Here is a 14,151-nt window from a genome sequence, read left to right as displayed (position 1 = left end):
AATGGCACCGTCTCAACTAAGTCTTTGGATTTTTCCTCAAGATTCTCCAGAACACCAAATACAACATTCTCTTTCTTTGTAAAGATTTTTTTTCTTTCTAGAGGAAAACAACTGTCTGAAAACTGTCCAGCCATTAGCTATGAGAATTTTAATCATTATCTCTTTTTATTATCGTGACAGAGCATTTTGATAATAATCAGCCAAATACCAAATTAATATTTTTCATGTATTTGAAAGTAATGGAGGAAAACTAATTCAGTTAAGCGACAGAGAATGAACTTGATGCAATTTATATAACTTCTATAAATACCACAAATGCTTAATAAATTCTCATGTGTGTCAAGTGCTCAATTCAAGACTGTAGCTTGGTAGAGTAATCCATTTTTATGTGATAAAAAAGCCCTCTAAACATCCATTTCAGAAAATTTTCTCTACATTCTAAAGCTGTAATTCAAGACACTTTTTCAAATGCATTATATAATAAAAGAGATGTCAGACAGACTCGTGATGTGACTTATGTTAGATCCCTGAAACAATTTCCAAAGCAACACTTAAAGATTAGTAGTAGAACCAGTTCTCTTCTTCAAAACAATTTCATTTTTGTTGAGTAGCTGCACACTGGAAAAACCTCCACCACTTTGGATACCTGACATGTCTCTAAATAGAAGCACTTGACTTACCTGCCACTGTTTCATGAGCTCCCGAACTGTTTTGGCATCCTCTAGTACCTTTTCTTTGTGTGTAGCATCCTGCAGGACATTCGCAGTTGTTTCAGCTTCTGTAAGCCAAGCAAGGAACTTTTCGAGATCCAGGTAAAATTGCTGCAACATTCTTAGCGCTGATTCCAGTGCAGCTTCACGCTCACAAACCCTGCACAAGTACAAAGAGTCAAATGCAGTACTCTTAGGAAGAAAACTAATCTCAATCATTAAATAAAAATATAACAAAGACACAGTATATTTTTTTCAGGTACCAATCAAGTTACGTTTGCACATACATTAGCTACAGGACTTGCACTGTATATTTGGCAGGTAGGGTTCCTCTTTTATCTTGTCTCCTGAGAAGTAGTAACTGGAATTCATCTGGTAAAAAATCAAGCAAGAGTACTTCTTTGAAAGTACTATGCCTGAAATGTGCTCAATTAAAAAAAAATAAAATCAGTAGTAATTCCTTGATTTTTTTTAATCAAATATTGTTTTCTTAATTGTCATTAACACTACAGTGGGAAAACTTGTATTTTTAGAAATCACAAAATAGTTCCTGGCCACTGTATAGTATGATGAATTTAATTATTAGGTTTTATGAATTGAAACTTTTGGAGATTGTGTTCAACACCTTAAACCCTAATAACACTGAAGTCTGGGTGGTTGTTTTTTTTTTTTTTGTGTTTTGGTTTGGGTTTTTTTCCTATGAATGTGATAAATTACAAGAAAGTCAGTTACATGATAAAATACAATTTTTAAATACAAAGTCTATCTTATCCTTGGGGAAGATCTAAGTCTTAGGAAAGAACACTAAAGGCTCCAGCAATTCTGGTGCTGAAAAAAAATTTAAAAGTATATCTCTGTTCTATCAGCATTCATGTGCAATGTAGATGTCATGTACTCACCAATTTTTCACATTTAACTTGAGGTAATTATGGATTTAGAAATGTGAGCAGGTTAGTATGACATACTGTTCATTAACACGAGTCTGTCAAGGCTGCTTAGCTATTGTATTATATGTATTTTTGTTTAACATCAGCATGATACCGAAGTAATTTTTTAAGCTCATAAAATATATAGTAAAGTAATTTGATAATTTCTATTACTTCAAGTGAAATGAATGCAATGTGATGCAGACCTATGTTTAGTCTACAAATCTGTGACGATGTGGATATTTCTAGATAGATTTCCTATCTGGTTTTATAGTTATGTAGACAAAGACTGAGACACTAGATTTTAGCAGATACAATTCCTCGAGTTGTAATTTATCATAACTTTACTAGAGGAGTCCATGAAATTTCTAAGTGCTAATCTGTATTTCAAATCCTGTTTGCTGTCATGAAGAGGTTGTACTCCTCGATAAGTAATGATATAATCCTAAAATCTAATACAGTAGTTGAAGTAAAAAAAGCAACAAAAAATGAACACAAGTTTTGCTGAGTGGTGCTGACAACATGTTTTTTGACAAGCATATATGTTGCAGCAGAGGATAGTAAAAACAGAAAAACTCAGTCAGAGTACAGGCAAGGACAACCATTTCAGAAAAAGAAAAAAAGTCCTTCCTAAGAGTCAAATCTCGCAATAGCTACCATATTTCTGTCATATTTTTAATCCTTTATCATCTTATTTGCTTTTCCCAATGATTTTGTGAAAAAAGGAATTTATTCTTGGATCTTTTTTCTGATTCAAAAACTGAGAAAGTTATTGAATGCCTCACTCCAAAGTCGACCACCAATGTTTTACAACTTAAAAATGGACTGAATTTTTCTCTCAGATGAACCGATTGCCCTCTACAAGAATTCTCCACATCATGGCACTGCTTAGGCTGTATTAGAATGTGTCCCCAGGGGTCTCTTAAAAAGAGGATGAGACACACTTATCTTCAGAATAGTGAACATGATCCCTTTCCCAGCTTTATTCTACATGGATATAAACAAGACTTGTTTTTAGGCCACCCTTCAAAGTTCAAACAAATGCAATGAAAGACTTTGTTGTTCTTTTGCTAAACTAAAAAATAATTACATAGACATTACATCTAAAAATACTGACAATGTACATTAGATCAACATAAACTCAGAAAAAAGACAATAAAAACCAGAAAATATTTTACCTGGAAAATACTGTATTGACCTATTTATCACTTTTAGCTCAAAAATAGCATCACATTTTTCAATAGAACATGGAAATGGAATAAACGTACATAAAATACAAATACTTTATCCACAATTCTAAGATATGATATGCTCTTTATTCTAATTAGAATATGCATTATTCTTATTCAATTTTCTGTGTGCAACATGATAGCTAATATTAGTGTTGTTGCTGAATCAGGTATAACACTTTTTTCACATGCAGTTCCTTCAAAACATTAAAGGTGTATTTATAGCTACAACCTACCAGAATTCATAGCAATGCTCTAATAACAGCATTCTGCAAATACACAGTGAGATTTAAAAAGAAACAAAACAATAAAAAAGAGGGCTTAAGTCTATTTGTGCATGTTTAACTTTTTGCATGGTATCCTGAGAAGTAGGACCCAAAGCTACATTCATCCACTTGTGTAAATACCTAGTGCATTTTTAACCTACAGACAATATGAAGACAAGCACAGATATGAAAAACATATTCAAAGGGAGAGCTTTTAGAAGTACTACTCAAAATCAGAATTTAGAGAAACTTCCAGACTACATGAAAAAAAATAGAATTTTATTGATCTGGGTAAAGAATGAAGTTTTAGTTATGAAGAATCTTCTGGCACTTCTATTCTATGAGGCACAGAAATCTTATGGCACATAACTGTTTCAGCCTACAGAAATGTACCGCTTACCTATAAACATACTAATACACCCACCAGAAAATATCTAGTACTTTGCATTTTATATTTTCATACATCTAACATGCAATAAACATTCAACTACATTGATAGCTCTTCAGCATATAAATAATCTCCACTCTACTTGGCTTTCTAATTAATTCAAAATTATGAGGTTAAAAGAGAAAAGAAGGTCTAAAAATGAAGAATAAATGTGAGTATCAAATACAGTGTGTGATAACATAAATTGCACAAAATTATAAGGGAGAAAAATACATATATTGAACAAGAAATTATTGCACAAAACCAAAAGAAAGATGTTTCTTTGTAGTCTGTATCATCCAAATATGTTTAATTCCATAGTAAGTGCAAATTGTAAGAAAAGAACATGAAGTAAGCAGAAATATATTTTAGTGTAAATGGAAAACACAGTAGCAACACTATAAAATACTGCTGAAATACTAAAACATAATCATAGAAAAAATATTTTTAATGGAACGATCCTGTTATTCCCTGTTCTACTATGATATAAAAATAAGCACATAGTGGTATAATCAAAACCTTCTTTTTCATGTGAGAAATAGTAAAGGTGGGATTAATTTTATTTCCATTTAGACACAGAGAAGTTAGGCAAGTAAACTCCCTCTGCAAAACATGGACACAAGCATTTCTGGAATTTAATTGCTCTTCCCTTGTCTGTACACATCTGTTGAAGCAGATTCAAGGTCGGAGTAATTTTTTTTCACTTGTCTACAATGGTAAGTTACCTAAAGCTTACAAAATTTAATTTTGCACAAGCCTAATTTTACACAATTAAAGGTAGGTAAGATGATCCCCAAGCTAGTCTGAGGACTGATTGTTAGGAACTAGTGGCATCAGTGACAGCGGAGTGACCAACTCTAGTCGTCATATGAGCTTTGTTGCCAGGACAGAAAATATGGTATCCTCTTAAGAATGTGTTAGCTGAAGGCTTCAAGTTGAGAGAAACTGGAGACACGTCAGAGGAAGTGAGTCACACAGTGTGTATAGGTGTGAACATTTATATTCACAGGAAAAAAGTGTTTAAGGGTTTAAAAAAAATGCACAAAAAAAGAAAAAAAATCCCAGCCTCTGCTACAAGACATTGCTGTAATGCTGAGAATTTTTAAAGCTAATATTTTTTAAATGTAGCTGCTTACAAATGTTTGCGAAAATAAGCAGGGGAAAAATCAAGTTATCTGAAATCTGTGTGATATTTAAGTTCATAAGCAAGGTACTGTATTATTAACCAGAAGTCAGAGTCCATAATGGGATATACAAAAAAAATAAATTTATATAACAAAATAAAAAATCTGTACAACTCAACATCTTGTTATGGAATCTAACAAGAGAAAGAGGTGAGGTATGGGAATAATGGTGTCATTAAATGTATTGCAAGAGTTCCTCATTCAACAATTCCCAGAACCATACAATACAAAGGATACAGTGTTTTGAGAGGCTCCATGAATGTGAATAACAGGTTTTTCTTCATCTGCAGTATTTGCTACATAATTTGAAATGAATCATTCACATTTCATGAGTATTTGTTTGTCTATTTTTTATTTGAAATTGCAACGCGAACTTATATTACAAGATACGTTGTGAGGGTCAGCATTTAAATAATGCTTTGAGATGCTCAGATAACAGGATACATAGTAAAGTGCAGAGCATTATACCAATGTACACTACATTGTATTAATAAAGAATACATAGAACCATAGCATCTTTGGGTTGGAAGGGACCTTTAAAGGTCTAGTCCAACCTCCCTGCAATGAGCAGGGACATCTTCAATTAAGTCAGGTTCCTCAGAGCCTTATCCAGCCTTTCAATGTTTCCAGGGATGGGGCATCTACCATCTCTCTGGGTAACCTGTGCCAGTGTTTCACTACCTGCGTGGTGAAAAATTTCTTCCTTATCTCTACTCTAAATCTGCCCTTTTTTAATTTAAAACCATTGCCCCTTGTCCTATCACTACAGGCCACACTAAACAGCCTGTCTCCATCTTTCCTATAGGCCACCTTCAAGTACTGGAAGGCTCCAATGAGGTCTCCCCAGAGCCTCCTCTTCTCCAGGCTCAACAAGCCTTGCTCTCTCAGCCTGTCTTCATAGGAGAGAGGCTCCAGACCTCAGATCATTTTTGTGGCCCTCCTCGGGACCCGCTCCAACATGTCCACGTCTTTCCTGTGCTGAGGGCTCCAGAGCTGGATGCAGGACTCCAGGTGGGGTCTAAACAGCGGGGAGTAGAGGGGCAGAATCACCTCCCTTCACCCGCTGGTCAGATTTCTTTGGATGCAACCCAAGATACGGTTGGCCTTCTGGGCTATGAGCGCATATTGACGGCTCATGTCCAGCTTTTTATCCACCGGGGCCCCCAAGTCCTTCTCACAGGGCTGCTCTGCATCCCTTCGTCGCCCAACCTGTATTGATACCAGGAGTTGCCCCGACCCACATGCCAGACCTTGCACCTGGCCTTGTTGAACCTCATAAGGTTCACAGAGACCCATTCCTTGAGCTTGTCCAGGTGCCTCTGGATGGCATCCTGTCCCTCAGATATGACAACTGCACCACTCAGCTTGATGTCATCTGCAAACTTGCTGAGAATGCACTCTATCCCACTATGTCATTGTTCAAGATATTAAAGAGTACTGGTGCCACTATGTACCCCTGAGAGACACCACTCATGATTGATCTCTGTCTGGACATTGAGCCGTTGATCACTACCCTCTGGATGCAACAATCGAACCAATTTCTCACTCACCCAACAGTCCACCCACCAAATCCATATCTCTCCAATTTAGAGAGACAGATGTTGTGAGCGACCATGTCAAAGGCCTTACAGAAGTCCTGACAGATGACATCTGTAGCTCTTCCCTTGTCCACTGATGTGGTCACTTCATCCTAGAAGGCCACTAGGTTGGTCAGGCAGGACTTGCCCTTGGTGAAGCCATGGTGGCTGTCTCAAATCACCTCTCTGTCCTCCATCTGCTTTAGCATAGCTTCTAGGAAGTTCTGTTCCATGATTTTCCCAGGCACAGAGGTGAAGCTGATGGCTCGGTGGTTCCCAGGGTTCTCCTTCTCCCCAGAGCCTCCTCTTCTCCAGGCTCAACAAGCCTTGCTCTCTCAGCCTGTCTTCATAGGAGAGAGGCTCCAGACCTCAGATCATTTTTGTGGCCCTCCTCGGGACCCGCTCCAACATGTCCACGTCTTTCCTGTGCTGAGGGCTCCAGAGCTGGATGCAGGACTCCAGGTGGGGTCTAAACAGCGGGGAGTAGAGGGGCAGAATCACCTCCCTTCACCCGCTGGTCAGATTTCTTTGGATGCAACCCAAGATACGGTTGGCCTTCTGGGCTATGAGCGCATATTGACGGCTCATGTCCAGCTTTTTATCCACCGGGGCCCCCAAGTCCTTCTCACAGGGCTGCTCTGCATCCCTTCGTCGCCCAACCTGTATTGATACCAGGAGTTGCCCCGACCCACATGCCAGACCTTGCACCTGGCCTTGTTGAACCTCATAAGGTTCACAGAGACCCATTCCTTGAGCTTGTCCAGGTGCCTCTGGATGGCATCCTGTCCCTCAGATATGACAACTGCACCACTCAGCTTGATGTCATCTGCAAACTTGCTGAGAATGCACTCTATCCCACTATGTCATTGTTCAAGATATTAAAGAGTACTGGTGCCACTATGTACCCCTGAGAGACACCACTCATGATTGATCTCTGTCTGGACATTGAGCCGTTGATCACTACCCTCTGGATGCAACAATCGAACCAATTTCTCACTCACCCAACAGTCCACCCACCAAATCCATATCTCTCCAATTTAGAGAGACAGATGTTGTGAGCGACCATGTCAAAGGCCTTACAGAAGTCCTGACAGATGACATCTGTAGCTCTTCCCTTGTCCACTGATGTGGTCACTCCATCCTAGAAGGCCACTAGGTTGGTCAGGCAGGACTTGCCCTTGGTGAAGCCATGGTGGCTGTCTCAAATCACCTCTCTGTCCTCCATCTGCTTTAGCATAGCTTCTAGGAAGTTCTGTTCCATGATTTTCCCAGGCACAGAGGTGAAGCTGATGGCTCGGTGGTTCCCAGGGTTCTCCTTGCTACCTCTTTTAAAAATGGGTCAATATTTCCCTTTTTCCAGTCACCGGGGACTTCAACTGACTGCCATGACTTCTGAAATAGTATGGAGAGTGGCTTGTCAACTGTGTTAACCAGTGCCCTCAGGACTCTGGGATGCATCTCATCAGGTCCCATGGAATTGGGCATGTTCAGGTTCCTCAAGTGATTTCAAACCTGATCTTCTTAACAGTGGGAGGGACTTTGCTCTTTTAGTCCCCGTCTCGCAGGTCATCCCCTTGAGAGGTGTGGGAAGATAAACTGCCAGTGAAGAATGAGGTAAAGAAGTTGTTTTGTACCTCAGCCTTCTCCTTGTCCATAGTACTAGTCTGCCAGTCTTGCTCATCAAGGGCTCAGCTCCAGCCATGCCTTGGGCTTCCTGACCACATCCCTACACAACCAGGCAGCATCCCTGTACTCATCCCAGGATACCTGTCCCTGCTTCCACTGCCTGTGCATTTCCTTCTGGCCCTTTAGTTTGACCAGCAGGCCTTGACTCAGCCATGCTGGTCTCTGGCCTTCCTTTCCCGATTTCTTACACCTGGGGATGGAGAGATCTTGCGCTCTATGGAAAGCATCCTTAAAGATCTGCCAGCTCTGTTCTGCTCCCTTGTCCCTGAGGGCAATTTCCCAGGGGGTCCTATTGACTAAGCCCCTGAAGAGCTGGAAGTTTGCTTTCCTGAAGTTCAGTGTCCTGACTTTACTCTTCACCTGCTCCATATGCCTCAGGACTCTGAACTCCACCCGTGCATGATCACTGCAGCCCAGACTGCCTCCAGTCTTGATGTCACCAATTAGCTCACATGCATTTGTGACCAACAGGTCCAGTATGACATGATATGTAAGGAAATATATTGAAGAATGAGCACAGAAAATATTCATAACAGACAAACTAACAAATTTCTGTTCCACGGGTATTTCTTTAAAGGCAGTAACAGTGGAGAAAATCTGCATCATTCAGTGTCCAATAGACTGCGAAATCACACTTCCATCTGCAGACTGTGGTGATCTCATGTTATCACACTGAGATGCAAAATAAAATATCCTGGACTATTGGCTGACAAAGTATCAGTAAATGGTTTACTTCTATAGTATACTTTATAGTTATGTAGAACCATATATAGTTCATGTGGTTCTCTATATAACTGTATTTTCCTCCTTTCTGACATTATGATTCCATACAATGAAAAAAAATATATACAAAATTACCTGAATTTCCCTTTTCTTGAGCCAACTATCACAATTTGAACTACATGCGTCTTCCTGCTAATGCTGGAAGCAGTTTGTGCTTTTTCATGAGGATCATATCCCTTCTGCCAGTGTGACAAAGAAACAGTTGCAAAACCTTATTGGAACATTTAATTTTTACTACTAAGTAAATTTAAGCTCTTACTGGTAACACTTTTTCAGCTGCTTTAACTTGGACTGATAAATAACCTATCAAAGAAGCAGAATAATTTAACCTCAGATAAAGTAGGAACACAAGGGGATGTCACAGATATGAAAAGAAAATGAAATTCTTAAAATGAACATTAAATTCTTAAAATAGCTACTAGTATTGATAAAATTTTGAAATGCAAATTCAAAATAAATCATACTAATTTATATTGGGAACACTGCTTAGAGGAACTTTCTTCCAGAATCTAGGGACTATATTCTGTAGTGCCAGTTAAAGTTATTAATAAATGCTAGTAATTGATTAACTTGCAGATTGACTCCAGAATGGCTAATATGTGCAGTATGAGTGGAAAGCTATGTTTAGACAGTATTTTAAGTACTGCTTTCATGTGGTTTTCTGGATCCCAACCAGCTTGACACTTCACTCAGGGACACATAGTATTTTTCCCGTAACACTTTTGCTTAAAAGTTCCTTTTAGTTCTACCAATTTGATAGAGGTTACTAGCTTTTCTCTCCTGTAGAGCATTGGCATGTGTATGTGGATTTGAATTTTTTGAGGGATCTTTAAACGTACAAGCTTAAGTCCTGCTATCACTATTTTGTCTGGCTTGTTGGAAAGGGTTCTTCACCAAGCTGATCCTAGAGTGATGGAGATCGCTCAGTTGTGTGCAACTCTACCTCTGAAATGTCTTCTATGTTGTGAATGATTAGAAAGCCTCAAAATGCAACTAAATGGAGAGCTACAATATCGGCATCTGAACCACTCCAGAGATCAGCATTCAGGTGTAGCTGACATTGATCTGCAGGCCCTTATCCTCCTATTATTCTGAGTGAGGAACCAGGGAAGTTTCGTGTGCTAGTACAGAATTTTGTACTCGAAAGACAGGCTTTCAGGGTTTTTTTTCAGTCATTTTGTGCTTTAATCCCTTCCCGTAAGGACTAGGGGACAAACCCGCTGAAAAAGCTACCTCTAAAAAGGCAACAATAACTTTCTAGAAGTCTTTGCCTGATCTTTACCACTGCTAATATCTCCTGGAAGACAGATGATGTGGAGAATGGAAAGAAGGAAAGATTTCATTTCAGTGGTGGAAAGGTCTTCAAATAAACAAGAAAAAAATGCCTTTTCTGGAGCCCAACGGGAACATACAGCTACTGTCCTGCTCATTCAGGCATATGAACAGGATTCCTACCAGTGACATTTATTTCTATATTTCTATGTGCAGTACTTTTCTCTGCCTTACATTTATTTCTCAACAATGTGATCTAATGGCTGAAAGCTGACTCTCAGTGTCTTCAGGTGAGTCGAAGGGCATCTCTGCCTTGGCTGCACTATCCGTATTGATTATGTATGAATAACCAGTGAAATTATTTTAAATTCCAGCTGTAATTGTGCATACAGAGAGACTAAGTGCAACAGCTTCTACAAAGCAAACACACAAATGCAGTTCTCTGCTGATTCTCTTTACTTCTGCAGGAAAGAAGAACAACAGTCCTCAATGCCGCTGTCCCCCGATTGGAGCTCAGACTATCTGTCTTGATACGGACACATTATTGTCCCTGATAATCACACACAGTTTTCTAAATGATAGCAGTCTCTTCAGATACTAGAATGAGAACCTCCTAAAGCATCTCCTGATCATAGCATTAAGCTCATATAAGTTGTCCTTTCTTAAAAGTCTGTTGACGCAAAAGGGGAAACGCTTCAAAGAGCAGTTATTCGTTATGCTAAGCAAGATGCAATTGTTTTTCCTGACCATTTTTTCTATTATAAAACTGTGCAAAACCAGAAAATATATTGTGTTAAAAAATGTTTCTGGTATTTACATGATTAGGAAAATGGATGCAGCAAGAGAGAGAAACTCTTTCTTTTGCCATTGTTCATCAGCTGGCTTGTTTCTAGTGTTATACCTGTCACAGCCCTTCTCAAAATAGCCAGATCCTGTATGAAAATAAGAAAAATCATCAAAAGCCCCCAGCATTTTCCTTTGAACTGTTTTGTTACTAATGACACTTAAGCAATTTTAAAACATTTTTTAATTTAGTCTGTCTGTTCCTTATATTTCTTTATTAAAGCACCACTGACATTTAATGAGAAAATGAGGAAAAAGAGGAAAAATTTGTGTTTCTGTATGAAGTTTCAGACCAACCTTGGATATTAATCCCCCCATCTCTTCTACATTTATACATTTGTCAGACTGAGAAGGGTTGATAAAAGCAAAGGAATTATCACATGATGGGGCACAAAATCACATACAGAGATTTCTGTATAGGACCTTTAAATAACTTAATTTTAAATAAGCACCTGCAAACATCAACACAGAGGTTCTGTGTTATCACAGAGGAAAATTCCTCGTCAACCTTTTTAAAAATAATTTCTGTCTCTTCTTAAAGTCTGTTCACTTATGGGATCCCACATTCCCAAAATTCCTCTTAGTGGGATAGCAAGCACAGAGAGAGTTAAAAAGATTTTTTTCTAACCAGCTTTTCTTTCCCCCATTGCTTTTGTCTCCTTTTCACTTCTTGCCTTGGCATAGCTTTAGAATAATAATTTTTTAAAAGTGTACAATTTCCCTATGTTCGTCATAACCATAAATTATCACACTTACATTGTGAACTACAGAAAAATCATTAATGAAACTAAGTGGATCATTTTACTTCCTTTGTATTTAAAACTAATTAGAGGTTATCTTTTATGTTATTGAAAACATTTTATGTTTACTTGGGATTTCTAATCTCCTGATAGGTTTTCATTAAAATCTACCATCTTCCCCGAGAGTAAGTCTTCAGAATTACCAGGTTAAAGAAAAGGGAATCTGAACAACACAAAACAGTCACAGACATATGACATATCATTACAAATTACTTGTAGATACAGAATAACGATCTGATGGACTCATTCAAGAGTCCTTTCTAAATAGCCCTTAGAATACTTAAAAGACGTATCTTAAAAAACAAAACAAGCAAACAGAAAAGTCACAAACAAAAACAAAACAAGCAAGCAGCAAACAACCCCACAAACACCACTGCTCTTCTCCCCCCAGTTGTCTTGAACTCATGGAACAGATTCCAGTCTAACCCTTGTATCATTCAGTTAATGCCCCGACAAAACATGGCAAGAGAACATTTAATAATTCTGGTATTCTCACTAAAGAGAGAAGTCAGAAAAAGAAGAAATCCTAAAATCAAAACTAAAACCAGTCAAAACTGGTCTCTAATTCTACCAAAAAGAGCAAAAAGATTATTGTTCTTTTTAAGTCTTCACACTTCATGGCCTATAATATGTAGAATTAAGTTTTTCCTTGCATTCCAAAACATGACATTTTTTTGAGATCCCAAGGCAGTGAACAGTGCCATCTAATAAACAGCACATTAATTACTCAGATATAATTTATTAAGATGAAGTCTCTGCTTTCTAAGACACTGAAGTGTAATTAAAACTGATTATGAAAATAATTGTATTCTAAAGGCACTTGTTTTCTTAACCTTAATTACTGTAGAAACAACTAAATTTAATAAGACTGTGAAATACACTGATGGCATTACATGAAAACAATTAGGGCTCACAAAGGATACTATTAAACAGCTAGTGTAGTTTTCATTTAAATCTGCAACCTCTGAGGGCTGAGCTCAGTGGCCTAGCAGAACAGTGATTTGCTACCATTCAAGAGAAAGAACCTCAGTTTCCAGACGGGAAAACTTCTCTGGCAGCACTTACAGTTCTTATTGTGCCATGCATCATCTTAAGTGAGAGTAAGACTAAAAAAAAAACACTTAGATAAACACACACATTATTTTTTCCCTCCTTCAAAACACAGACCTTAAGTAGTACTCACATTACACAAAGATGCTGACAGATCAGATGGACCCGAAATATTTTAAAACAACTATTCTAATGTCTTTTAAGAAGCATAAAACTGCTAAAAAGAAAGAAATATGGTGGCCAAAGTGCAGCTCTGTAATATTCAGCTCAGAAGTAGCTGGTAAGAAAAACTGGTTAGCATCTGAGTAAGAAGGAGAGACAGCACACTGCCTATTATTCCTTATATCCATATAATTTAATACAGCAATATTAGTTGTAAAGAACCACTCCATATCTCATACAGTTATTCTTTACTATTCAGGAGGTTTCAGACCCCTACAGGAAACTGAAATATAGTTCCGCACTATAAGGGGATAATGTGATTAAAATAGATCTACTGCAGAAAGATTGTAATACAGGAGGAGATATAGCCAGAGGTAATATGAGAATACAAAGTAATACTAATAAATTATTATTATGGAGTTTCAACAACATTGGGAAGAAACCATAACTGTAGTTCTGTTCCTTGGGATCATGTAAGTATAAATAAATAAAAAATGAAATTCCAGAGCCCAGTTCAGCAAATTCAGATGATGTTCAACTCACACTCAGTATGTGTTTGATATAAAAGCCTTAGAGAGAAAATCCTAACCCCACCGAAATGAACGGCTAACCTTCAACTGACTTCAAAGTGAACAGGATGTTCTGTGATAGTTCTACCTCAATTCTTTTTTGGAAAGTTTTCAAAGATAAAAATTCTCAGCAGAAAAAAAATGTAGCCCTTCAAACAATAGTTCTGCACAATTTAGGAGAGTGGAGACAGACATAAATATGCCAAAACACTAAGTCTGGAAGTGAGGAGGTCTCACTATTCTGCTATGAAAAACCATGACAAAAGTGGATATACCTGAAATTGTGTGTGCTTACACGTAATTCTGGCAGACCCATCCATATCTAACTCTTAAATAGTGCATGATTTGTAATGCTTTCTTCCCCCTCAATAAACTTTGAAATATTTCTCATGAGTTTACATTAAAAGGACACTTGATCTGGCTTGTGACTTACCTTTTTGTATTCACTGTCATGCAAGTATCCTCTATATATTCTAGATAATTTATCCAAGGTCTGGGTAGATGCATTTCTTTTCCTTAACATATATATATACACCTATTCTCAAATCACTTTCCAAATTTTAGTTGTGGAAATGAATGCATTACTGATGCATTCATCAGTGTAACTGATAATTCAGCTTTACTTCAGCTCATGCAAAGAAATACATAAAGTATACCATGAGGTCCT

At 37.8% G+C, this 14,151-nt stretch overlaps 1 protein-coding gene across 1 annotated transcript in view; it reads right to left on the bottom strand.

Annotated features, from left to right (window-relative positions):
- LOC104618746 (dystrophin-like) overlaps positions 1 to 14,151 on the bottom strand; it is a gene marked incomplete at both ends in the record, with an annotated part of 177,047 nt that overhangs the window by 141,328 nt on the left and 21,568 nt on the right. Inside the window, one exon of the mRNA XM_010284423.1 lies at positions 681 to 870. Within this exon, the coding sequence (XP_010282725.1) occupies positions 681 to 870 (190 nt within the window). The remainder of the gene's footprint in view (positions 1 to 680; positions 871 to 14,151) is intronic.

This window comes from Phaethon lepturus, unplaced genomic scaffold, assembly GCF_000687285.1.
Source record: "Phaethon lepturus isolate BGI_N335 unplaced genomic scaffold, ASM68728v1 scaffold1863, whole genome shotgun sequence".
In the NCBI taxonomy this organism is placed as follows: Eukaryota; Metazoa; Chordata; class Aves; order Phaethontiformes; family Phaethontidae; genus Phaethon; species Phaethon lepturus.
The sequence above is the reverse complement of the archived record's forward strand: the minus strand, read 5'-3'. Positions and strand labels throughout refer to the sequence as shown.